Source organism: Coregonus clupeaformis, chromosome 18, assembly GCF_020615455.1.
Source record: "Coregonus clupeaformis isolate EN_2021a chromosome 18, ASM2061545v1, whole genome shotgun sequence".
Classification (NCBI taxonomy): domain Eukaryota; kingdom Metazoa; phylum Chordata; class Actinopteri; order Salmoniformes; family Salmonidae; genus Coregonus; species Coregonus clupeaformis.
The window spans coordinates 32,126,119-32,153,911 of NC_059209.1; the positions used below are offsets into that span (position 1 = coordinate 32,126,119).

General features: G+C 45.6%; 1 protein-coding gene across 1 annotated transcript in view; it reads right to left on the bottom strand.

Moving 5' to 3' along the window:
* The window catches only part of LOC121583082 (A disintegrin and metalloproteinase with thrombospondin motifs 12-like), a 79,933-nt gene that overhangs the window by 21,993 nt on the left and 30,147 nt on the right, over positions 1–27,793 (bottom strand). Inside the window, exons 3-9 of the mRNA XM_045226844.1 lie at positions 22,503–22,686; positions 22,182–22,311; positions 21,850–21,943; positions 21,135–21,218; positions 20,731–20,855; positions 20,456–20,605; positions 20,192–20,335 (exon numbers count right to left, since the gene is read on the bottom strand). Of these exons, the coding sequence (XP_045082779.1) occupies positions 20,192–20,335; positions 20,456–20,605; positions 20,731–20,855; positions 21,135–21,218; positions 21,850–21,943; positions 22,182–22,311; positions 22,503–22,686 (911 nt within the window). The remainder of the gene's footprint in view (positions 1–20,191; positions 20,336–20,455; positions 20,606–20,730; positions 20,856–21,134; positions 21,219–21,849; positions 21,944–22,181; positions 22,312–22,502; positions 22,687–27,793) is intronic.

The window sequence follows — 27,793 nt, forward strand, 5'->3', positions numbered from 1 at the left end:
GGGCAACCAGTGAAGAACAAACACCATTGTAAATACAACCCATATTTATGTTTATTTATTTTCCCATTTGTACTTTAACTATTTGCACATTGTTACAACACTGTATATATACATAATATGACATTTGAAATGTCTTTATTCTTTTGAAACTTCTGGAGTGTAATGTTTACTGTTAATATTTATTGTTTATTTCACTTTTGTTTACTATCTACTTCCCTTGCTTTGGCAATGTTAACCCACGTTTCCCATGCCAATAAAGCCCTTAAATTGAAATTGAATTGAATTGACAGAGAGTGATAGAGAGATATCGATAGAGAGAGAAAGAGAAAGAGAGAGAGAAAGAGAGATAGAAAGACAGAGAGAGACAGAGAGCGAGAGAGAGAAAGACAGAGAGAGAGAGACAGAGAGAGTAGAGAGAGAGAGAGAGAGAGAGAGAGAGAGAGAGAGAGAGACAGAGACAGAGAGACAGAGAGAGACAGAGCGAGAGAGAGAGAGAGAGAGACAGAGAGCAAGAGAGAGAGAGACAGAGAGAGAGAGAGAGAGAGAGAGAGAGAGAGAGAGAAAGACAGAGAGAGAGAGACAGAGAGTGATAGAGAGAGAGAAAGAGAGAGAGCGACAGACCACCAACCAAGGAGGGCCTACAGCAGCACCTAGATCTTCTGCACAGATTCTGTCAGACCTGGGCCCTGACAGTAAATCTCATTAAGACTAAAATAATGGTGTTCCAAAAAAGGTCCAGTTGCCAGGACCACAAATACAAATTCCATCTAGACACCGTTGCCCTAGAGCACACAAAAAACTATACATACATCGGCCTAAACATCAGCGCCACAGGTAACTTCCACAAAGCTGTGAACAATCTGAGAGACAAGGCAAGAAGGGCCTTCTATGCCATCAAAAGGAACATAAAATTTGACATACCAATTAGGATCTGGCTAAAAATACTTGAATCAGTTATAGAACCCATTGCCCTTTATGGTTCTGAGGTCTGGGGTCCGCTCACCAACCAAGAATTCACAAAATGGGACAAACACCAAATTGAGACTCTGCATGCAGAATTCTGCAAAAACATCCTCCGTGTACAACGTAAAACACCAAATAATGCATGCAGAGCAGAATTAGGCCAATACCCGCTAATTATCCAAATCCAGAAAAGAGCCGTTAAATTCTATAACCACTTAAAAGGAAGCGATTCCCAAACCTTCCATAAAAAAGCCATCACCTACAGAGAGATGAACTTGGAGAAGAGTCCCCTAAGTAAGCTTGTCCTGGGCCTCTGTTCACAAACACAAACAGACCCCACACAGCCCCAGGACAACAACAACAACAACAACAACAACACAAATAGACCCAACCAAATCATGAGAAAACAAAAAGAGAATTACTTGACACATTGGAAAGAACAAACAAAAAAACAGAGCAAACTAGAATGCTATTTGGCCCTAAACAGAGAGTACACAGTGGCAGAATACCTGACCACTGTGACTGACCCAAACTTAAGGAAAGCTTTGACTATGTACAGACTCAGTGACCATAGCCTTGCTATTGAGAAAGGCCGCCGTAGGCAGACCTGGCTCTCAAGAGAAGACAGGCTATGTGCACACTGCCCACAAAATGAGGTGGAAACTGAGCTGCACTTCCTAACCTCCTGCCAAATGTATGACCATATTAGAGACACATATTTCCCTCAGATTACAGCGATCCACAAAGAATTCGAAAACAAACCCAATTTTGATAAACTCCCTTATCTACTGGGTGAAAAACCACAGTGTGCCATCACAGCTGCAAGATTTGTGACCTGTTGCCACAAGAAAAGGGCAACCAGTGAAGAACAAACACCATTGTAAATACAACCCATATTTATGTTTATTTATTTTCCCATTTGTACTTTAACTATTTGCACATTGTTACAACACTGTATATATACATAATATGACATTTGAAATGTCTTTATTCTTTTGAAACTTCTGAGTGTAATGTTTACTGTTAATATTTATTGTTTATTTCACTTTTGTTTACTATCTACTTCCCTTGCTTTGGCAATGTTAACACACGTTTCCCATGCCAATAAAGCCCTTAAATTGAATTGAAATTGAATTGAATTGAATTGAGAGAGAAATAGACAGAGAGAGAGAGAGAAAACGAGAAAGAGAGAAAGAGAGAGAGAGAGAGTGCGCGAGAGAGAGAGACAGAGAGAGAGAAAGAGCCAGAGAGAGAGAGAGAGCGAGAGAGACAGAGATAGAGACAGAGAGAGAGAGAGAGAGAGAGAGAGACAGTGTTAGGCCTACTGCTGCTAGGTAGCTCTCTCTCTGCTCTTCCCCTCCCCTCTGTCTGTCCTTGATTGCAGGAGTGAAGTCTGGTGTGCGGGAGTCAGGGTTCCAGCTGCAGCTCATTCACCATAATCACCTCAGCCTTTAAGACCCGGTCAAACTTGCCACTCATCGTCAGATCATAGTCAAGACGATCATGTTAGTTTCGCTGTTGACTCAACCTGCTTGTTTTCGCCCTTTGTGTTTTTGGCCTGTTCTAGTTACTTTTCTCCTGTGCCACAGATTATTGGAACCTGACTCCTGCCTCTGCTTCACTCCTGCCACCACCATCCTGCTTTCCACTACCGGACCTCCCTTTTGGACTCACCACGGACACTAGGACATTACGGTACCACACCTGCTCTGAACCTGGATCTGTTACCCTCCCTGTAAACCTGGACTTGCTCTTCCCCTATTATTGGAAACCTGGACAAATTGAACTTTGTAAATAAACCTGTTAAACCTTCTCTGGCTCGGTGTAGTTGTCTGCATTTGGGTTCAAATCCAGTTAAATCATGACAGACAGAGACAGAGAGAGAGAGACAGAGACAGAGAGAGAGAGAGACAGAGAGAGACACAGAGAGAGAGAGAGAAAGACAGAGACAGAGAGAGAGAGAGAGACACAGAGAGAGAGCGAGAGAGAGAGAAAGACAGAGAGAGAGACAGAGAGTGATAGAGAGAGAGAAAGAGAGAGAGCGACAGAGAGATAGAGAGAGAGCGAGCGATACAGAGAGAGAGAGAGAGACAGAGACAGAGAGAGAGAGAAAATGAGAAAGAGAGAGAGAGTGTGCGAGAGAGAGAGACAGAGAGAGCGATAGAGAGAGAGAGAGACAGAGAGAGTCAGAGACACAGAGAGAGCGAGAGAGAGAGAGAGAGCGCAAAAGAGAGACAGAGAGAGAGACAGAGAGAGAGAGAGCAAGAGAGAGAGAGACGTACAGAGAGATTAAGAGAGAGAGAGCGAGAGAGAGAGAGAGAGACGTACTGAGAGATTAAGAGAGAGAGAGAGACAGAGAGCGATAGAGATTTAGCGAGAGACAGACAGAGAGAGAGAGAGAGAGACAGAGAGTGAGAGAGAAAGAGAAAGAGAAAGAGAGAGAGAAAGAGAGATAGAAAGACAGAGAGAGACAGAGAGCGAGAGAGAGAGAGAAAGACAGAGAGAGTGAGAGAGAGAGACAGAGAGAGACAGAGAGCGAGAGAGAGAGAGAGAGACAGAGAGCAAGAGACAGAGAGCAAGAGAGAGAGAGACAGAGAGAGAGAGAGAGAGAGAGAGAGAGAGAGAGAGAGTTTGAGTTTTAAATAATCTTTATTGGGTCTGGGAGCCCACCACACAATAAATACTCATACAAAACCGTATTTACACATCAATTAAAAACACAACTCCAATTCCTCCTCCACAGTAACTGAACACAACAGCCTCTGAATACCCCATATACTCATAAACAGATCAATATTGTTGACAAGTTTATAATAGGCAAACTCAACCCTTAGTCTCGCTGCCAACATTCCCTCCAGCATTCCCACCACATCCACAGACCCCTGTCCCCGAATACTGTTCTTTCGGGTCTTCCATATCGCTAATTTTGCTGCCCCTAACACAAAATTAAGCAACACAACTACACCTTTCTGACTAAACCTGTACTTTGGCCCAAATATATACAGTTGGGAATAGAAAACCTCTCCCAACGTTGAGAACCAATTAGTGATCAGGTCAATCATCCCGACCAACCTGGGACACTGTAAAAACAGATGTGCCAGAGTTTCAGACTCAGCACAGAATGGACACCCCTCCCCAAGAGTAGGATCCAGGTGTACCAGATACATGTTGGTGGCTATGGCTCCATGTATTATCCTCCATTGGAGGTCAGCTGTCCTCTTATCAATAGGCAGTTTGTATAATGATCGCCAACAGCCTTTTGGGGAGGCACCTGGACCAAGCACACCCGCCCACCTCGTCGATTTTACCCCTTCCAGGGAAGAGGCATGGGACACCTTTACACATATTCTGTACATGGCCTTCTTTCCCACCTCCTTGAACTCCCCCAGCTCCGGGGTATCGAAGGAAAGCAGCATCCATCACGTCAGCACTAACAATCAGTGCAGGGAACACATAATCCAGGCCCTCCTTCCACCGATCAGAATTGGAAGTGTCAGTCACATACTGCAGATGAAGTACTGGCAAGGAGTCACAGACCTCAGCGACGACCTTCCTCAGTAGGCGAGACGATCGGATCCCCGCTCTTTCTCCCAGCTCCTCCAATGACCTATTCCTGTTCCACATCAGATGACCCAGCTTAGTACACCCCACGCCTAACAGGCATGAACGTAGGCTAGCTGAACCCAGAACACGGGACTGGATGGCAGTGTTGTGAAAAAGAGGCTCTTCAAAAAGCCACATCCCTGGTGGCGTGCAGGCGTTACGGGACTTGACCAGAACTCTCCAAGCCTGCATAACAGACTCATAAAATGCAACTCACCCCCCTCCAGCTTTAAGAGGAAAAGGTGCTTGTCTAAGCCCAAACAGCCCGCTCTCCTCATCAATGTGTAGGCTGTGTCAACCCAGCTAGAACCGTCACTGGGCTGCTTGAAGCCGGAAAGCCATGATCCTGGAAGAAATGTCCACCAGGCCTTGCCCACCCTCGTGCAGTGGCAGGTACAGGGCTGAAGCTTTAATCCAATGTTGTCCAGACCAGAAGAAATTGACAAGGGTCCTCTGAAGCTCTTGTATCAGACCCTTTGGTGGCTGTAAAATCATTAGTCTGTGCCACAGGGTAGAGGCAGCAAGATTATTAGCTACCAGTACCCTTCCCCTATAAGACAGCTGGGGCAGCACCCATTTCCATCTTGACAGTCTGGCACACACTTTCTCCACTACACCCTCCCAGTTCTTTTTCTGAAAGACATCGGAGCCTAGAAAAACCCCCAAAGTCTTCATCCCATCTCTGCCCCACTGAAGCCCCCCTGGTAACCGTGGAGCGGACCCCATCTGAAGCTGGCCTGCCCACAGCGCTTCACTCTTTCCCCAATTGACTCTAGCTGAGGAGGCCCCGTCATACACCTTTAAAGCGTTTGAGAGAACCTTAACATCCTCACCCCCTGTAATAAAAACTGTCACGTCATCTGCATACGCAGACAGTGCTATCGTGGGACCCTTCATTACACCTGGCACAGAGAAACCAGTAAGCTTCGCTCTTAAAAAACAATGCATTGGTTCAATCGCCAGACTATATAACTGCCCTGAAATTGGGCATCCCGGCCTGATGCCCCTTTGGACAGGGATGGGACAACTCAAACCACCCCCCACCTTCACCATACACGAGGCCCCAGCATACAGTAAATTCATCCAAGACAAAAAAACATCCCCAAACCGAAAGGCTTTCATTGTTTTAAACAAGTACTGGTGGTCCACACGATCAAAAGCCTTCTCCTGATCCAAAGAAAGTAAACCCACATTTACATCAGACAGTTTACAAATGTCTAAAACATCTCTTATTAGAAACAAGTTGTCAACAATAGAGCGATCAGGTACACAGTAGGACTGGTCCTTGTGGACCAACAATCCCAGATACTCTTTCAACCTGTTTGAGAGACATTTAGAAACAATTTTATATTATGCACACAGAAAAGCAACAGTTCTCCAATTTTTTATGAGAGCCAGATCCCCCTTTTTTGGCAACAGTGAAAGTACCGCACGTTGACAAGATACAGGAAGAGAGCCCTCATGAAAAGATTCACACACCACTTCATAAAAATCCTCCCCAATAGACCCCCAAAAGTGCTTATAAAACTCAGATGGTAAACCATCAATGCCAGGGGCTCGGCCTGTTGAGAGCTGCATAAATGTTGAGAGAGAGACATAGACAAAGAGAGACAAAGAGAGAGAGAGCGAGAGAGAGAGAAAGAGCGAGAGAGAGAGAGCGAGAGACATAGACAGAGAGAGAGAGACAGAGAGAGAGAGAGAGTGAGAGAGAGAGAGGGAGACAGAGAGAGAGAGAGACATAGACAGAGAGAGACAAAGAGAGAGAGAGCGAGAGAGAGAGAGACAGAGACAGAGAGAGAGAGAAAGAGAGAGACAGAGACAGAGAGAGACAGAGAGCGAGAGAGAGACAGAGACAGAGAGCGAGAGAGAGACAGAGACGAGAGAGAGAGAGAGAAAGACTGAGAGAGAAAGAGAGAGAGAGACAGAGCAGAGAGAGAGACAGAGACAGAGACAGAGACAGAGAGAGACAGACAGAGAGAGACAGAGAGAGACAGAGAGAGAGAGAGAGAGAGAGAGAGAGAGAGAGAGAGAGAGAGAGAGAGAGAGAGAGAGTTGAGTTTGAAATAATCTTTATTGGGTCTGGGAGCCCACCACACAAATATTCATACAAAACCGTATTTACACATCGATTAAAAACACATCTCCAATTCCTCCTCCACAGTAACTGAACACAACAGCCTCTGAATACCCCATATACTCATAAACAGATCAATATTGTTGACAAGTTTATAATAGGCAAACTCAACCCTTAGTCTTGCTGTCAACATTCCCTCCAGCATTCCCACCACATCCACAGACCCCTGTCCCCGAATACTGTTCTTTCGGGTCTTCCATATGGCTAATTTTGCTGCCCCTAACACAAAATTAAGCAACACAACTACACCTTTCTGACTAAACCTGTACTTTGGCCCAAATATATACAGTTGGGAAGAGAAAACCTCTCCCAGAGCTGAGAACCAATTAGTGATCAGGTCAATCATCCCGACCAACCTGGGACACTGTAAAAACAGATGTGCCAGAGTTTCAGACTGAGCACAGAATGGACACCCCTCCCCAACGGTAGGATCCAGGTGTACCAGATACATGTTGGTGGCTATGGCTCCATGTATTATCCTCCATTGGAGATCAGCTGTCCTCTTATCAATAGGCAGTTTGTATAATGTTCGCCAACAGCCTTTTGGGGAGGCACCTGGACCAAGCACACCCGCCCACCTCGTCGATTTTACCCCTTCCAGGGAAGAGGCATGGGACACCTTTACACATATTCTGTACATGGCCTTCTTTCCCACCTCCTTGAACTCCCCCAGCTCCGGGGTATCGAAGGAAAGCAGCATCCCCACGTCCTCCTCGAATGCCCCCGCCGCAGCACTAACAATCAGTGCAGGGAACACATAATCCAGACCCTCCTTCCACCGATCAGAATTGGAGGTGTCAGTCACATACTGCAGATGAAGTACTGGCAAGGAATCACAGACCTCAGCGACGACCTTCCTCAGTAGGCGAGACGATCGGATCCCCGCTCTTTCTCCCAGCTCCTCCAACGACCTATTCCTGTTCCACATCAGATGACCCAGCTTAGTACACCCCACGCCTAACAGGCATGAACGTAGGCTAGCTGAACCCAGAACACGGGACTGGATGGCAGTGTTGTGAAAAAGAGGCTCTTCAAAAAGCCACATCCCTGGTGGCGTGCAGGCCTTACGGGACTTGACCAGAACTCTCCAAGCCTGCATAACAGACTCATAAAATGGAGTCAGGCCAGGCAACTCACCCCCCTCCAGCTTTAAGAGGAAAAGGTGCTTGTCTAAGCCCAAACCGCCCGCTCTCCTCATCAATGCGTAGGCTGTGTCAACCCAGCTAGAACCGCCACTGTACAACAATCTCTGGGCTGCTTGAAGCCGGAAAGCCATGATCCTGGAAGAAATGTCCACCAGGCCTTGCCCACCCTCGTGCAGTGGCAGGTACAGGGCCGAAGCTTTAATCCAATGTTGTCCAGACCAGAAGAAGTTGACAAGGGTCCTCTGAAGCTCTTGTATCAGACCCTTTGGTGGCTGTAAAATCATTAGTCTGTGCCACAGGGTAGAGGCAGCAAGATTATTAGCTACCAGTACCCTTCCCCTATAAGACAGCTGGGGCAGCACCCATTTCCATCTTGACAGTCTGGCACACACTTTCTCCACTACACCCTCCCAGTTCTTTTCTGAAAGACATCGGAGCCTAGAAAAACCCCCAAAGTCTTCATCCCATCTCTGCCCCACTGAAGCCCCCTGGTAACCGTGGAGCGGACCCCATCTGAAGCTGGCCTGCCCACAGCGCTTCACTCTTTCCCCAATTGACTCTAGCTGAGGAGGCCCCCTCATACACCTTTAAAGCGTCTGAGAGAACCTTAACATCCTCACCCCCTGTAATAAAAACTGTCACGTCATCTGCATACGCAGACAGTGCTATCGTGGGACCCTTCATTACACCTGGCACAGAGAAACCAGTAAGCTTCGCTCTTAAAAAACAAAGCATTGGTTCAATCGCCAGACTGTATAACTGCCCTGAAATTGGGCATCCCTGCCTGATGCCCCCTTTGGACAGGGATGGGACAACTCAAACCACCCCCCCACCTTCACCATACACGAGGCCCCAGCATACAGTAAATTCATCCAAGACAAAAAAACATCCCCAAACCCAAAGGCTTTCATTGTTTTAAACAAGTACTGGTGGTCCACACGATCAAAAGCCTTCTCCTGATCCAAAGAAAGTAAACCCACATTTACATCAGACAGTTTACAAATGTCCAAAACATCTCTTATTAGAAACAAGTTGTCAACAATAGAGCGATCAGGTACACAGTAGGACTGGTCCTTGTGGACCAACAATCCCAGATACTCTTTCAACCTGTTTGAGAGACATTTAGAAACAATTTTATATTCTGCACACAGCAAAGCAACAGGTCTCCAATTTTTTATGAGAGCCAAATCCCCCTTTTTTGGCAACAGTGAAAGTACCGCACGTTGACAAGATACAGGAAGAGAGCCCTCATGAAAAGATTCACACACCACTTCATAAAAATCCTCCCCAATAGACCCCCAAAAGTGCTTATAAAACTCAGATGGTAAACCATCAATGCCAGGGGCTCGGCCTGTTGAGAGCTGCATAACTGCTGTGGACAGCTCTTGCAGTGTAATGTCAGAGTCCAATGCGACTCTTTGCTCAGGTCCCAATTGAGGAAGACCGTGTAACAACTGTTCAGTACACAGAGTCACAATCCTCCGCCTTATAGAGGGCAGAATAGAAATCCACGGCATGTTGACGCATTTCACTGTCATCCCGTGGTCACCTTCCCATCAGGGAGACGAAGGCAGACCATCTGTTTACGTTGCAATGTCGACTGTCCTAGGTTTTAAAAAAAAGCACTAGGAGCATCCATATCCTTGAGGGAAGCGAAACGAGACCTAATCAAGGCACCCTTCACTCTTTCATGCAGAAACGACCTCAATTCATGTTTCTTGTCCTGTAAGTTCATGACTAGTCCGGGGTCATTCTGAGTGAGCAACTTCAATTCAATAGATTTGATGTCCTGTTCAAGGGCCCTGATAGTCTCTTTAACTTCAATTCGAGACAGAGCAGTATACTGTTGACAAAATAATCGTATTTGGGCCTTCCCAACCTCCCACCATTGTCTCAAGGACTCAAAATTCCCTTTTGTAACCCTCCATTTTTCCCAAAACAACAAAAACCTTTCACAAAACATGACATCATGTAACAATTTAACATTAAAATACCAATAAGATGATGACCTTCGTGGACAGGACAAGTGAATATCAACAGTGACAATATGGTGATCAGAGAAACCCACAGGAGTAATGTCACACCTTCCAACCCTACTACAGTATTGCTCAGATACATACAACCTGTCTAACCTTGCTGCACTGACATGACCTTCATTAACTTTTAGCCATGTGTACTGCCTAACTTTTGCATTCCTTACTCTCCACACATCAGAAAGCTCAAACTCAGTTAATAGACCAGACAGGCAAATTGCTGACCGCAGGTGAGGTTCTTCAGCGGTGCGATCAACAGTAAAATCCACTGTACAGTTCCAGTCCCCCCTAAAACCATACACCCCTCTTGGTCACACTGTCTTAAGGTTTCCTTTATTTTATCAAAACCAACAATACGCTCTGTACCCTCATTAGGAGCATAAACATTCAAAAAAACAAACAAAAAACCCCATAACATTCACCTTGACCAATAAAACCCGACCCTTGACAATCTCTGTTGTAGATACCACAGTCACCCCTAAGCCTGAAGAAAACAAGATTGCCACCCCAGCACTGAAATTAGTACCATGACTGAGTATATGCTGCCCCTCCCACCACATACCCCAGTCAGCCTCATTTTCCTCATCACTATGTGTCTCCTGTAGGAAAACTACATTAAGCCTTTTCTGTTTTATTACTTCTAATATCCAAGCCCTCTTATTCCTGTCCCTCCCTCCATTAATATTGAGAGAACCTACCCTTAGTACCTCCATATAGAAAATAAAAAGGAAAAGCAGAAGATACCACAGAGAAACCAGACAAAGAGAATAGAACACCCTATGAGGCATAATCATCATCATTATTTAAATTTTCTCTTAACCTGACCACGTTTCCCACCACCTTTTGCTGCTGCAACAGCAGTAACAAATTTCCTCAAGCGAAACCGCTTCTTCTCACTCAACTGGTCTAACCCCACCGTCTTCTGTAACATCACAGCTGACCTCACAAACTTATCAACATCAAAATATTCTGCCAATTTGACAGATTTCCCAAAAGTCTGATCCAGAAACCCATTTACCTCCTCTAGATCGTAAATTGAGTCCTCACCAGCTGATATCGTATCAAGAGAGATATCCATATCCTTCTCCTGATCCTCCTCAACTGAGGCCACAGACCACTGACTCCCCTCTACCACATCCCTTTCAACACTCCCCACTTGCACCCCATCACTCGTACCAGGCATCTCCTCCACTACCTGGGAGACTAGCCCCACCTGAACCCCATTACTCGTAGTGGGCATCTCCTCCACTACCTGGGAGACTAGCCCCACCTGAACCCCATTACTCGTAGTGGGCATCTCCTCCACTACCTGGGAGACTAGCCCCACCTGAACCCCATTACTCGTAGTGGGCATCTCCTCCACTACCTGGGAGACTAGCCCCCCTGTACCCCAGCACTCATAGTGGGCATCTCCTCCACTACCTGGGAGACTAGCCCCCCTGTACCCCAGCACTCATAGTGGGCATCTCCTCCACTACCTGGGAGATGAGCTCCACATGAACCCTCTCCTGTAACCCATTACTTGTAGTGGGCATCTCCTCCACTACCTGGGAGATTAGCTCCACATGTACCCCTCCTGTACCACAGCACTCGTACTGGGCACCTCCTCACCAGTCTGAGGAAATGGCCCTTCAGATCCATCCTTACCTTCTACAACAATTTTTTTCTGCTGCATAACATTTCCCTCTGGTACAAGTTGCACCTCTGTGCCCTCAACACGGACAACGTGTTCCTCAGCAACAGATGCGTGTGGCTGCTCTACCACTGTCAGCCCACCTCTTCCTACATCAGTGGGCCCAGGCATTACGAGGACCACCTGCGCCCCTCCCTCTGCCTTCTCCCTTTTCGGGCAAGCATGTCGCTTATGACCAACATCCCCACACTCAAAACACCGTTGACTACCCGTACTAGCATAAGCCATATACAGTCTATTGTCATACTTGACTTTAAACGATAACTCCAAAGTCTGCTCCGGTGAGTCCAAAAACATAAACACCTGTCGCCGAAACGACATTACCTGTTTCAACGCCGGGTGTTTGCAACCCAATGGGACAACCTTAATTGAACTTGCAAACTTCCCAAAGCGCAATAACTCGCGCTCCAATAGCTCATTTGGAATGAACGGCGGTACATTTGAAATCGTTACCCTTGTTGACAGAGAAAAAAGCGGCGTAACTTGAATAAACATTCCTTTAAGAAGTATGCCATGCTCAACCATACGATCAACAAGGCGCTCTTCTTTAAGAAATACCACCACCGCTTTATTCATCCGTGACGCATAAGCAACATTCTCATATCCTACCTTCTCTCCTACGGCGACCAGAACCTCTTCCACCGTGACAGTAGCTTCAGTAACACACCTAAAGCCGTGCCGAAGTGACAGGGACGGCGTCTCGATTCGGGCCGCCATCCCCACCAAAATCAGGGTAATTTCGACACGAAAAACAATATACTTAATTCTACCACAACAAAAAAATTGAAATAATAACCTTAATCATGCATAGAAGAAAAAAGGATATCACCAAGAAAAGGAAAACCCAGGATATCTAACTCTACACAACACTCGCACTTAGCACTCACTCAAACAATTCCCAGCACGCACCAAACACTCCCAGCATAGAGAGAGAGAGAGAGAGAGAGAGAGCGAGAGAGAGAGAGCGAGAGAGAGAGAGAGAGAGAGAGACAGAGAGAGAGCGAGAGATAGAGAGACAGAGAGCAAGAGAGAGAGAGAGAGACGTACAGAGAGATTAAGAGAGAGCGAGAGAGAGCGAGAGAGAGAGAGACGTACACAGAGATTAAGAGAGAGAGAGAGACAGAGAGCGATAGAGATTTAGCGAGAGAGAGAGAGACAGAGAGAGAGAAAGAGACAGAGAGAGAGAGAGAGAGAGAGAGAGAGAGAGAGAGAGAGAGAGAGAGAGAGAGAGAGAGACAGAGACAGAGACAGAGACAGAGAGAGAGAGAGAGAGAGAGAGAGAGAGAGAGAGAGAGAGAGAGAGAGAGAGAGAGAGAGAGAGAGACAGAGGTCATGCTCAACATGAGCTCCTGATTTATTTTAGTTTTTTAGTTTTTAGAATGAGATAAACACTCGAATCTAAAAAGAATTCAAGGCATGAAGTGATGAACAACAACTCTATTAAATCAGAATAGAAAAAAAAGTAACTTTGCGCCTCAAATTAAGAAGTTTTGACTCTCACTAGCTAGCTACACAACAAAAACCTAGCCAGCAGGCTAACAAGCCAGCCAGAAAATTGAGCTAGGACAAACCTAGCAAGGGGAGCTATTACAACTACATCAAACGACCAAACTGAGTGAGTATATCAAAAAGAAGCACGGACTCCAACTTTAAACATATCTTCTGTTTTTGTGTGTGAAGATCACTCTTTTTGCTGGTTTTTGAGCTAAACAGGAGCTAGCTAGCAACAGCAGCAGACAAACAAAACTGGTTGCCATAGCAACGGTGCAGCAGAACAGAGCAGCAGCAGCTAGTAGCAGAGCCCACAGGCACCATGTCCCCACTCCCCCTCAGCGCTGAGTCCATTCTCTACCCTCCAGAGGCCAAAATGACACAACAAGGAAAGCTTTTAAACAGAATCTACTAAAGGGGGAGGCCAGAAACCCTTTTCACAGACCTCTACAAAAACGGTGATGTGAGTAATCTCATCTTTCTCACTGACCAGCCAAATGCATGGCGCTCAGCAGTCTGCTCTCACTACCCATCCGTAAAGAAAGAGGGAATCTGTAATGGGTGGAAGCTGAAAGTGAAAGAGACAGATTACCCTGACAGCACCATGATAACAATCAACCTCTACAAGACTGGGACTGTCATGGTGCAAGGTAACCTTAGGCTGTTTGAAACAGACTTTCAGACCATTAAGGAGAGAGCAGAGAGAGAGAAGGACACCACCAGTGACATGCCCTCCCACAAGACAAACTCCACCAGCACCACCCTCACCCCCACTATCCCCACCCAAAAAGGCACATCCAGCACCTCTCTTCCCACCATAGTGGAGGACACGCCACAGGAGGAGAGCGACCCCCCTCAGTGCAGAGCAGGCTCAGGCCCTCCTCACCACCATGGCTGCCATGAGGGATCAGTTCACCACACTGGAGGGAGAGGTGGTCCTGCTCAGGGAGAGTGTGAGCAAACAGCAACCAGACATCCACACCTTAGAGGAGCTCCTAACCAAGGTGCGGACAGAGCAGGACAGCAGCCTTGCAACACAGCTGAAAGAAGTTCAGCAAGAGAGAGACGGACTCAAGAGAGAGCTGGCTGATCTAACAAAGGAGGTGAGAGAGCTCCAAAAAGACAGGCAGAGCAGTAATAATGAGCTGACCACACTAAGAGAGGAGCTGCAGGAGAGAAAGAGAACAGAGGACAGACTGCAGGAGCAGCTAGATCACCACTCTATGACCTGCCATCACACAGCAGAGGAGCCCACCTCAACCAGCCAGGCCTCCCCAGTCCTGCCGGCTGCATGCCTCCCCCCCAGCCCCCAGAACAGCCTCCCACTGACAGCGGCACCGGCACAGACCAGCCACACCCCAGCTCCAACACCCACCAGCCCCAACTCTACCCCCTCCAGTCCAGAAGAAACACTGGCTGAGATTGTCCTGTTGATGGACTCAAATGGGAAGTTTGTTCAGGAGAAGAAACGTTTCCCTAGACACAAAACGAGAAAGGTGTGGTGCCCAACAACACAGAGTGCCATGGCGCTGCTTGATAAGGCCCAGCTTGGGTCGCCAAGCCACATAATCATACACACCGGAAGCAACGACCTGCATGCTCAGCAGGAGAGGGTGGCGACTTCACTACGGGGAGTGATTGAGAAGGCCTCCGCAATCTTCCCCAACTCAAGGATTGTGGTGTCAACCCTTCTACAGAGGAAGGACTTCCACCCTGCCACAATCCAAAGAATAAACGCCAGCCTCTCTCGGGACTGTGCCCTGCGACCCAATGTACACCTGACCCACCATCCCACCCTCGATCTGGACTGTCTCTATGACCATGTTCATCTGTACAGGGAGACAGTCCCCATCCTTGCTAAGACTCTCAAGGACGTCGCTTTAAACCGCATCCCGACCTCTCCACCCAGGAACAGCGGAGCAATCTCCACCCCCCCGAGATCACGAGACAACACCCCGGACCAGTACCCTGGACCCCCCAGCCACGGCCACAGCACCACCAACCTCAATGCCCACCACATCCAGCACAGCACAGACCACCCCAGCCCAGCTTCAGACCCACCCAGACGAGGCCTAACACCCCCCCCCCCCCCACCACAGACCCACACCTGGAGGAGCCACAGCCCGGCAGACAGAGCTATGCACAAGCTGTGAGAGGAGCAACTGGTCCAGCTCCCACCAACGAAATGAGTGACATGAATCTACTATGCTCACATGTGATAGGCCGAGTGTCATGGTAAGATGAGCACAAGAACTCCACCATCCTCACACTACATCCACCCAAGTGGCATGACACAAATACTATCTTAAATGATAAACAAATCACATTTGCATAATAACAGTTTACCTTAATTGAAAAATCCTATTTTAATAGTTCTTGTTGGATTGTGAGTGTTTATCTCATTTTGAATGTAAAGAAAAAACAGTTATGAAGTCTTTTTATGTTGCATGTTGGAATTTACAAGGCTTGAAGTCCTCTGCTTTTGGGCTAAAGAGCAGAAACCCAGACTTCCTTAAAGACATTGATGATGTTGATATTGTAGTACTACAGGAAACATGGTGCAGAGGTGATGTTTCCACTGGCTGTCCACTAGGTTATAGGGAGATAATCGTACCATCCACCAAATTAAAAGGAATCACACAGGGCAGAGACTCAGGGGGGAATGCTAATATGGTATAAATCTGAACTAACTAATTCAATCGAATTGATCAAAACAGGAGAATTCTTTATCTGGCTAAAAATCAACAAGGAGGCTATCTTAACAGATAACAACGTCTTCCTCTGTGCCACATACATTCCCCCCTCAGAGTCACCCTACTTCAATGAAGAGAGTTTCTCCATTCTAGAGGGGGAGATTAGTCACTTTCAGGCCCAAGGCAATGTGCTGGTCTGTGGAGACCTGAATGCTAGAACAGCAGAAGAACTAGACACTATTAACAGTCATGGGGACAAACACCTACCGGGAAGCAACAACCTTCCCCTCACCACATGCCCCCCTAGAAACAACTATGACAAAGTGAAAAACAAAAATGGAGTACAGCTCCTGAAGCTCTGTCGAACACTGGGTCTGTACATAGTCAATGGTAGGTTAAGAGGGGACTCTTTTGGTAGGTACACCTACAGCTCATCCCTTGGCAGCAGTACTGTAGACTACTTCATCACAGACCTTAACCCAGAGTCTCTCAGAGCCTTCACAGTCAGCCCACTAACACCTCTCTCTGACCACAGTAAAATCACAGTGTATCTGAAAAGAGCAGAACCCAACCATGAAGCATCACGGCCCAATACATTACATGGTACTAAACAGACCTATAGATGGAGTGCAAACAGTACAGAAATCTACCAAAAAGCAATTAGTAGCCAAAAAATACAATCTCTCCTGGACAACTTTTTAGCATTAACATTCTCCTACACCAATGAAGGTATAAATTTGGCCGTTTGGAACATAAACTTTATATTTGACAAATTAGCCTCCTTGGCTAATCTTAAGAAACATAAGAGCAAACCAAAAATAATAGATCATGAAAAATGGTTTGATAATGATTGCAAAAATCTAAGAAAGTCATTGAGAAATTATTCTAATCATAAACACAGAGACCCAGACAACAAAAATATACGTCTTCAATATGGGAAAACACTGAAGCAATACAAACACACCCTAAGAACAAAAAAGGAACACCACATTAGAAATCAGCTAGATGTGATTGAGGAATCCATAGAATCAAACCACTTCTGGGAGAATTGGAATAAATTAAACAAACCTCATAATGAGGAATTGGCTATCCAAAATGGGGATATGTGGAGAAATCACTTTGCAAACCTCTACAGCAATATAACAAAGAGCCAAGAACAACAAGATATACAAGAAAAATTACAAATCCTTGAATCAGCAGTCAAAGACTATCAGAATCCTGTAGATACCCCAATTACAGAACAATAATTATTGGAAAAACTTTGCACTCTCCAACCCAAAAAGGCCTGTGGTGCTGATGGTATTTTAAATGAAATGATCAAATATACAGACCACAAATTCAAATTGGCTATACTCAAACTCTTCAACATTATCCTAACTGCAGGTATTTTCCCCGATATTTGGAACCAAGGATTGATCACACCAATTTATAAAAATGGAGACAAATTTGACCCAAATAATTACAGAGGAATTTGCGTTAACAGCAACTTAGGGAAAATTCTCTGCAGTATTATAAACAGCAGACTACATAATTTCCTTGATGAACACAATGTCCTAAGCAGAAGCCAGATTGGATTTGTAAAAAATTATCGTACAACAGACCACATTTACACCCTCCAGACTCTAATTGACAAACAAGTAAATCAAAAAAAAAAGGCAAAATCTACTCGTGTTTTGTAGACTTCAAGAAAGCATTTGATTCAATTTGGCACGAAGGTCTTTTTTACAAACTAATAGAAAGTGGTATTGGAGGGAAAACATATGATGTTATTACAATGTACACTAAAAACAAATGTGCGATTGAAATCGGCAACAAGCAAACAGACTTCTTCTCTCAGGGACGTGGAGTGAAACAGGGCTGCCCAATAAGTCCAACACTATTTAACATCTACATTAACGAATTGGCAAAAACATTAGAAGAATCGGCAGCACCTGGTCTCACCCTACACAACACTGAAATCAAGTGTCTGCTGTACGCAGATGACCTGGTGCTACTGTCTCCCACTAAGGAGGGGTTACAGCAGCATCTAGATCATCTGCACAAATTCTGTCAGACCTGGGCCCTGACCGTTAATCAAAAAATAACCTGAATATAATGATATTCCAAAAAAGGTCCGGAAATCAGGATGACAAATATAAATTCTATTTGGACACAGTTCTATTAGAACACACCAAAAATTACACATATCTAGGACTAAATATCAGCAACACGGGTAGCTTTCACATGGCTGTGAATGAGCTGAGAGACAAAGCAAGAAGAGCATTCTATGCCATTAAAAGGAATATTAAAATCGAAATTCCAATTAGAATCTGGCTCAACATTTTCCAATCAGTTATAGAACCAATTGCTCTATATGGCAGCGAAGTATGGGGTCCGCTCTCTAATACTGAATTTACCAAATGGGACAAACATCCAATCGAAATACTGCATGCAGAGTTTTGCAAGACTGTATTGCAAGTGCAAAGAAAAACTCCAAATAACGCATGTAGAGCAGAATTGGGCCAATACCCCCTCCTTATTCGAATAGAAAAAAGAGCCATCAAATTTTACAACCATCTAAAAACAAGTGACCCCAAAACATTCCATCACACAGCTCTACTATGTCAAGAGATGAAACAAGAGAAGAGTCCCCTCAGCCAGCTGGTTCTGAGGCTCAGTTCACTAACCAAAACCAACCTCATAGAGCCTCAGGACAGCACTCAGAAAATCTGGCCCAACCAAATCATCACAAAGCAAAAATAAAAATATATCACCTATTGGAAAGACACCACAAAAAATCAAAGTAAACTTCAATGCTATTTGGCTCTAAACAGACAGTACATGGTGGCAGACTATCTGACCACTGTGACTGATAGAAAACTGAGAAAAACACTGACTAGGTACAGACTCAGTGAGCACAGTCTGGCTATAGAGACCCGGTCGTCACAGGCAAACCTGGCTGCCCAGAGAGGACAGGCTGTGCTCACTCTGCCCCCGGGGAGAGGTAGAGACAGAGCTGCATTTCCTATTACACTGTGATAAATACTCAGACCTAAGAGAATCTTTCTTTCCCAAAATTATCATTCAGTACAAAGAATTTGAAACTATAAAAGAGGAAGAAAAAATCGAATATTTATTGGGTGAAAAGCCTAAATGTGCAATTTTGCCAGCCAAATATGTGTCCTCCTGCCACAACCTGAGGGACAGCCAGTGAAAAGTGTAATGTAATGTCATTAATATTTCCTGTTTTGTTTTGGCTTTCATAGCATGTAATGTGTCTTCTCAGTCATGTTGAGATTGGTCGACTACTATTGCTTTAATGTATTGTTATTCTCATTAATATTGTTGTTGTAGTTGCTGTTAATGGTAATCCCATTTCCACTACTACTATTATTATTGCTGTTGGTCCCACCATTTTTGTTATATGTATACTTTGACAATGTAAGTAATTTTATTTGCCATGTCAATAAAGTCTATTGAATTGAGAGAGAGAGAGAGACAGAGAGAGAGAGAGAGAGAGAGAGAGAGAGAGAGAGAGAGAGACAGAGAGCGAGAGAGAGAGCGAGAGAGAGACAGAGAGAGAGAGAGAGAGAGAGAGAGAGAGAGAGAGAGAGAGAGAGAGAGAGAGAGAGAGAGAGAGAGCGAAAGCGAGAGATAGAGAGACAGAGAGAGAGACAGAGACAGAGACAGAGAGAGAGAGAGAGAGAGAGAGAGAGAGAGAGAGAGAGAGAGAGAGAGAGAGAGAGAGAGAGAGAGAGAGAGAGAGAGAGAGAAGAAAAGGGTAACCAGTGAAGAACAAACACCATTGTAAATACAACCCATATTTATATTTATTTATTTTCCCTTTTGTACTTTAACTATTTGCACATCGTTACAACACTGTATATAGACATAATATGACATTTGAAATGTCTCTATTATTTTGGAGCGTGTAATATTTACTCTTCACTTTTTATTGTTTATTTCACTTTTGCTTATCCATTTCACTGCTTTGGCATATTGTTATTTATTTTGCTAATTTGCACCCCAGTATCTCTATTTGCACATCATCTTTTACACATCTATCATTCCAGTGTTAATACAAAATTTTAACTATTTTGCACTATGGCCTATTTATTGCCTTACCTCCATAATTTACTACATTCGCACACACTGTATATACATTTTCTGTTGTATTTTTGACTTTATGTTTTGTTTACCCCATATGTAACTCTGTGTTGTTGTTTTTATCGCACTGCTTTGCTTTATCTTGGCCAGGTCGCAGTTGTAAATGAGAACTTGTTCTCAACTGGCTTACCTGGTTAAATAAAGGTAAAAAAAAAAAAAAAAAAATGTAAACATATGTTTCCCATGCCAATAAAGCCCCTTGATTTGAATTGAAAATTGAATTGAGAGAGAGAGTAAGAGAGAGAGAAAGAGAGAGAGAGAGACAATGAGAGAGGCAAAGAGGGACTCACTCTAGGAAGCGTGTGATGTAGTCTTTGGAACAGGAGGACCAGGTAAGTGGGGAGGTGTCGTACATCAGCTGTCTGGACATGATGAAGGGGTGTCTGCCCTCCAGCTCACAGTCGTTCCCCTGGCCATCATGGTGCATCCCAAAGCTGAGGAAAACAAAGATGAGATGGTCCTTTTGTTTTCATCTATCGAAGCAATAGCTTACATAGCAATTATTAGATAGTCTTAAGTAGAAATTGGTAACATACACACACACAGCTACAAACCTGTGTCCCAGCTCATGTGCGATGGTGAAGGCTACAGGTAGTCCTGAGTCTTCGTTGATGTTGCAGCTGCGGTGAGGCTGGCACATCCCTGACAGGTGGGACAGACCAAGGGTCTCACACGGCTGATTCAGCCCTGCACAAATGTCCTTCCTGGTGGTAAAACACAAACACACACACATGCACACGCACAGGGAGCTCAGCATCATTATACACAATCCACAGTGGTTAAGTGTAGGTTTGTGGGTGTTCAGGAGTGTGTATGGCTGCATTCTTGCCTGGTGACCAGCACGGCCACGTCATGATGAGCAGGATGTGTGTCACTCTGTGGGTTGAGGTTCTTCTGCCAGGCACAGAAACTGGCCAGACTGGTGTCTGCATGGTGGACGATCTTCAGCCCTTTCTGCAGTAGACACTATGAACATTACCATCACAGAGGCACAGATAGAGGCAACGAAACACATGGTCTGGAGGCTTGGACGTTACAGTCGTTTTGATATTGTGCACTACTCTTATATGAGTTATGTCAATGCTAGAAGTAAGGAGAGTAAGGGGCTGGATAACTACTCCAGGAGACGTGTTTCAAAGTTAGGATTCATACAGGCCTCATTTCTATTTCCAATGAAAAAGTGAAATAAGAGCCCTGGTCATAATGTGTGTGTTAATGTGAAGTGTTGATTACCTCCTCTCCCTGCAGGAGAATCAGACGGACCAGGATGATGTGGATGGCATTCCCTATACTGGCATCACGGAAGATCCCTGCCACCTGACACACATCACACATCACACATCACACATCACACATCACACATCACACATCACACACACACATCACACATCACACACACATCACACATCACACACATCACCCCCCCACACACACACACACACATCACACACACACACACACACACGCACACATCACACACACACACACACACACACACACACACACACACACACACTCACCCATCACACATCACACACATCACATCACAAAAACACATTACACATCACACATCACACACAAACACACACAAACACATCACACATCACACATCATACACATCACACATCACACATCACACACATCACACATCACACACACACACACACACACACACACACACACACACACACACACACACACACACACACACACACACACACACATCACACATCACACATCACACATCACACATCACACATCACACATCACAAACACACATTACACATCACACATCACACACAAACACACACACACATCACACATCACACACACACATCACACATTGGCTATCACTGGAGCACCACACTGCTGTCATGACGTATCACTGTTACTGTGTCTGTCTGGTGTGGACGGAGGGCTCAGGTAAAGGCTGAGCCTCCCTACTCACCATGTTCATGATGGTGAAGACGTAAGACTCTACGTTGACACTGCCGTGGTATTCAATCAGTTTAGAGTCTGCCACCACCATGGTCTCTACCCACCTTCACACAGGAGTGAGAAAAACAATGAAGAATGAGAGGTACATTTCAGTGATAGGCGATGACGTTGGAAAATCAAGAGATTCCAAGAATTACAAAAATTCAAAGAATTCCCTGAATAATCCAGACTCTGGCCCAGTCTTTCCTACGGAATAAAACTTGCCAATTGAATTGTGAACTCTTTTATTATACCCGCCTATTTATGCCAGCCGCCTATAGTAGGGGAAACACTGCTGTGTACCTCTCTCTGCTGACAGAGCGTTGGGAGCGATGCTGAGCCGTCTCCTCCTCTCTCTCCCTCTCCTCCTCCGCCTGCTCCCCCTCCCAGTCCACCCTCTCTCTTTCCACCACTAGAGAATCACTTGGTGCGTCTGCAGGACAGACAACACAGAGAAATGCTCAACACAAGAGACTAGAGGAAAAATAGGACCTTGAGCACTCCTCATGCTCATACAAAATAATACATTTCCAAAATGCAAACCAATCTAACAAAACAAAATCTATTAAATTATATTAAGCAAAATCTATTTAATTGTGTTCTGTTCTATTATATTCTACTTACCTTTGACCCCACAAGGGCTGGGTGTGTCCAGGGCCTCAGAGCTGCGTTTGTGTCTTTGTGTTGCCGTGGAAATGCTGGGGTAGACCACATGGGGCTCTGGTCCCTCCCCCTCCACAGCACCATCAGTTGACCCCTGGACTGGCTCAATGAAGTGGGGTCCCTCAGGCAAGATAAACAGACCTTTCTGTGGGGGAGACACACACACTGTACTGTCTGTGTACACACGTGTGTCTGTGTGAGTGCTGCATTTGTGTGTGTGTGTGTGTGTGTGTGTGTGTGTGTGTGTGTGTGTGTGTGTGTGTGTTTGTATGTGTGTGTGTGTGTGTGTGTGTGTGTGTGTGTGTGTGTGTGTGTGTGTGTATGTATGTGTGTGTGTGTGTGTCAAGACCTATCTGTGGGATATAGACAGAGAACCAATCCATCCATCTCGCAGTATGCAACATATTGTAACCTGCTATGGCTAAAATGATGTCACCAGGCAGGCCAGAACTCCATCTCACCAAAACAGAATGACATTTCAAACAGCTCTTACACTAAAAGGCCATTATCATAATTTCCACAATTTCACAGTATTATTCCAACCTCAGTGTGGAAATATATACAAAACACAGGAAAATCACATTTTTGACTGCACTGGGCCTTTAAGGTAAGGGCAGAGTAATTTACTTGAGGAAGGCATGTTTCAATGCCCTGGGATGCATTCACTGCATGAGGGAATGCAGGTTCATTTATGGGACAGTATTTGTCTCTGATGTATGCCCTACATGTTCCTACCGGTGCAGACACTTCCCTCTGTCTCACTCTCTCTCTCTCTCACACACACACACACACACACACTCTCTCTCTCTCTCTCTCTCTCTCTCGCTCTCTGCAGGGCTATTAGTCAGGGTGATTATTCAGTTATCTCCAGGGAGAGTGCAACGTGTGTGTGCAGTGTTTCTGCCGCTGCTAAATTATTATTATTAGTTTTTGGATATAAAAAATGGGGATGGTAAAACAATTTCAGAGTAAACTTAAAGGACTAAAACCAGATATAAAGTATGGAGAAAAGATAATGGAGCAATATATTTTAAATAAGATCATCTTTGAGAACTAACAATCAAGGCATACACCATGGCAAAATGTTGTGAATTTAAGGCAATCAAAATGTGTATAATTGCAGGAAATTAGTTTGAAAATAAACAACATTCTGTCTCTGCGGCCAAGAGGAGGACCTCAAAAAACCCATCTGCTGAAAAAGATTCTAGGGAATCACTGGTATGTCAAATGTATGTCCGACCTGACAAGCCCAAACTGCACCGGGGTGTGCCTCTCTCTCCATCTCTAAACCAACATGCAAAAGAGAAGAAGAGGGAGGGGGAGGAGGGGTATATTCTCCAAGAATTAGTAGAATAAGCTGAATGTTTTTCCCAGGAGTTCTGCTCTTCACTGTTCCTGATTCTACAGCTGCACCATCGAGAGCATCCTTAATGGTTGCATCACTGCCTGGTATGGCAACTGCTCGGCCTCCGACTGCAAGGCACTACAGACGGGTAGTGCGTACGGCCCAGTGTTTGGAATCTGATTGATTGCTTCTGTGGACAGGTGTCTTTTATACAGGTAACAAGCTGAGATAAGGAGCACTCCCTTTAAGAGTGTGCTCCTAATCTCAGCTTGTTACCTGTATAAAAGACACCTGGGAGCCAGAAATCTTTCTGATTGAGAGGGGGTCAAATACTTATTTCCCTCATTAAAATGCAAATCAATTTATAATATTTTTGACATGCGTTTTTCTGGATTTTTTAGTTGTTATTCTGTCTCTCACTGTTCAAATAAACCTACCATTAAAATTATAGACTGATCATGTCTTTGTCAGTGGGCAAACGTACAAAATCAGCAGGGGATCAAATACTACATATTACCTCAATTTCCTCGACTAACCTGTGCCCCCGCACATTGACTCTGTACCGGTACCCCCTGTATATTTATTATTATTATTTTACTGCTGCTCTTTAAATATTTGTTACTTATCTATTTATTACTTAACACTAATTATTGTCAGCAATCAAGTTTGTAAGAGAGAGGCCCATCCAAACATTCAGCCTAACTCTGCCGTGATCTGCATATAGAATACATATACAGAGTCCCTGTAGGGATCAATGCATGTTCCTACCTGTAATCCTTAAACCACCAACCACAAGCTGTCAAGGTGTCTATTACTCCACTAACATTCAACAACATAGAACATGAAAGGATTTTTTTTTTAAAGCTCTGTTCCTCATTCAAAGTGCCTTTAATGTACTTTCAGAGAACCTCAGGAAACAAACATGGATATTAAGAACAAACAAACAAAAAGCTTTACTCAGAACGTCCAAAACGAATTAGGACAGAATGGGATTTAAAAAGGCCTTTGTTGCGCATTCTAAATTCCCTAAATTCTGTCAACAGACGCAGCCTGCCTTCTCTAAGCCTCACTATTTCCTCCTCTTCCTCCTCCACCTCCACCTACACCTCCTCTTCCTCCTCCTCCTCCTCCTCCTCCTCCTCCACCTCCTCCTCCTCCTCCTCCTCCTCCTCACCTGTGAGTGTCTGAGAGGAAGTGCGTTTGAGTGTGAGGTGCCAGCCAGAGCGAGGATAGGCTGTAATAACATAGGTCTCTGTGTGTGTGTGTGTGTGTGTGTGTGTTAAATACAGAAGCCATATGGAACTGCTTTAGTTCTGTTTCCTGCTTCTGCTGGACTTTGGAGTGCAGGCCAAGAGGGCTGGGGGTAAGCTGCCTCCTGCCTGTTGTAACACAGAGTGTGTCTGTAGCTTTCCACTCCTTACTGGGACACATGAGGAGGGGAGGAGGGGACTGGGGAGGGATGATTAATCACACAACAGCTCACCATAATGTTTGACACCACTAACACAACCAGACCAAAACATAACATTTTTAGAGTACTTTAATGACATCTGCTCTCTTTTGCACACATGCAGAAGATAAGAAGTTGGACTACATGCAGAGTAATTTTCAAGTTCTTATCAAATTATTATGTGAGTGTGTCACGAATTCAGCCGATGCTGCCCCTCCTCCTTGCTCGGGCAGGCTTCGGCGTTCGTCGCCACCGGAGTGCTAGCTGCCACCGATCTATGTTTCTGTGTTCCACTTGTTTTGTCTTGATTGCACACACCTGATTCCAATCACGTTAATTTGTTTCCCTATTTTACCCTCTGGTTTCCTCATCATCATCATTTTTTTAAATTTGAGGCAGAATATAAAGTGACAGTAGGGAGGCTATATATACAGGGGCGGTGTTGTGCGTGATTATTTGTTGTTTTGCTGTCTTTCTTGTGAGCTGGTAATTTTCTTCCCTGCATGGAAGATATGCTCTGTTACTTTTGTTTAGTAAAGTACGTTGTTTACTAAGTTCTGTGTCCTGCGCCTGACTCCGTCCTACCGCTACACACTGACCCATGACAGAATCACGCACCCATAATGGAGTCAGCAGGCACATTCATTCCTCCAGTATCAGTGGAGGAACGCATCCAGCAGCACTCGACCATGCTACAGACTCTCGGCACAGCCATGGATCGAGTACTACAGTCGATGGAGCGATGGGAGAGAGGGGGTTTGCCTACACCTCCTCCCACTACAAATCCCCCCACATCGCTGTCTACTTCACGCTGTCTTCACCACCTGGATCCAGTGGGATTCGGCTCTCGCTCCCGAGGGCATATGATGGAACAAATGCCGGGTGCCAGGGGTTTCTGCTCCAGGTGGAGCTTTACCTGGCAAGCATCCACCCGGATCCCTCGGGATACGAAAGGGTGTCCGCCCTCATCTCCTGTCTGTCGGGGGAAGCGCTCGAGTGGGCCAACGCTGAGTGGGGAGGTACAGACGCAGCATCGGTGCGCTATGAGGATTTCACCCGCCGCTTCCTGGCGGTATTTGATCATCCACCGGAGGGGAGAGCGGCGGGGGAACGGTTGTTCCACCTCAGACAGGGGAGGAGGAGCGCACAGGACTTCGCCCTGGACTTCAGAACCTTGGCAGCCAGCGCGGGATGGAATGAGAGGGCCCTGATCGACCATTACAGATGCAGCCTACGGGAGGACATCGCCGAGAGCTGGCCTGCAGGGACACCACCCTCAACCTGGACAAGCTGGTGGACTTATCTATACGGCTGGATAACCTGTTGGCCACCCGCGAACGTTCAGATCAGGGTCCGTCCAGTTCATCTCCCAGTACTTCCGAACCTACACCGATGGAGCTCGGAGGTGCTGATTTAAGGGTTACCGGAAGGGGGGCTGTTTCCTGCACCAACTGTGGCCGCAGAGGACACACTGCTGGTCGCTGCTGGAGAGGGTCCTCAGGGAATCGAGGCAGCAGGCAGGGCACTGGAGGACCATCCCAGGTGAGTAGGCACCCGACTCACCCAGAGCTCCCTGTTGCTCACGTGTGTTCACGTCGAATTTCCTGAGTTTTCCCCGCATTCCCAGCATAAGGCGCTCGTAGATTCAGGCGCAGCTGGGAATTTTATAGACCGTCTATTTGCACATAGATTAGGGATTCCTATTTGTCCTGTTGATGTGCCCTTCCCTATACATGCCTTAGATAGTCGCCCTTTAGGGTCAGGCCTGATTAGGGAGGTCACAGCTCCACTCTGGATGAAAACTCAGCAGGGTCATGAGGAGAGAATCAGTCTCTTCCTGATCGATTCTCCTGCGTTTCCCGTGGTGTTGGGGCATCCCCGGTTAGCCTCTCATGACCCCAATATTTCGTGGCAACAGAGGGCTCTCAAGGGATGTCACAAGCCGGGTTAGAACTCCGGTCTCAGATGTGTAGAGCTGGGGGTACTACCCCTTAGCCACAGAGGAAATGTTGTAGGACCCAAATGAAACACCCAAGGCAATACTCCAGGCAAGTAGATTTAATATTCCAAAACAGGAGGCAAAACAAAACAACTCCACGAGGGGAGAAAAACAAACTAAAGATAACTTCAACAACTTACTAGGACAGACACGGTCAGACAAAGCAGGAGACACACAGTCAGGACGCAATAACCAAGTGAGAAACAAGGGGAAAAACACACAGCTAAAATACTCAAGGGGAAACAAGGCACAGGTGACATAGATAAGCTAATTAGGACACATGAGGAAAAACTAAGGCAAAGGGAACACAGCTGACCTCTAGAGGCCAGGAGACAAACAGGGGAAGCAGGAAGCTGACAGGACCCCCTCCTCTAGGAACGACTCCTGACGTTCCTTCCAGAACACCCTGGCCCCAGGGTGCAGAAAATCTCGGATCAACCCTGGGTCCAGGATGTCCC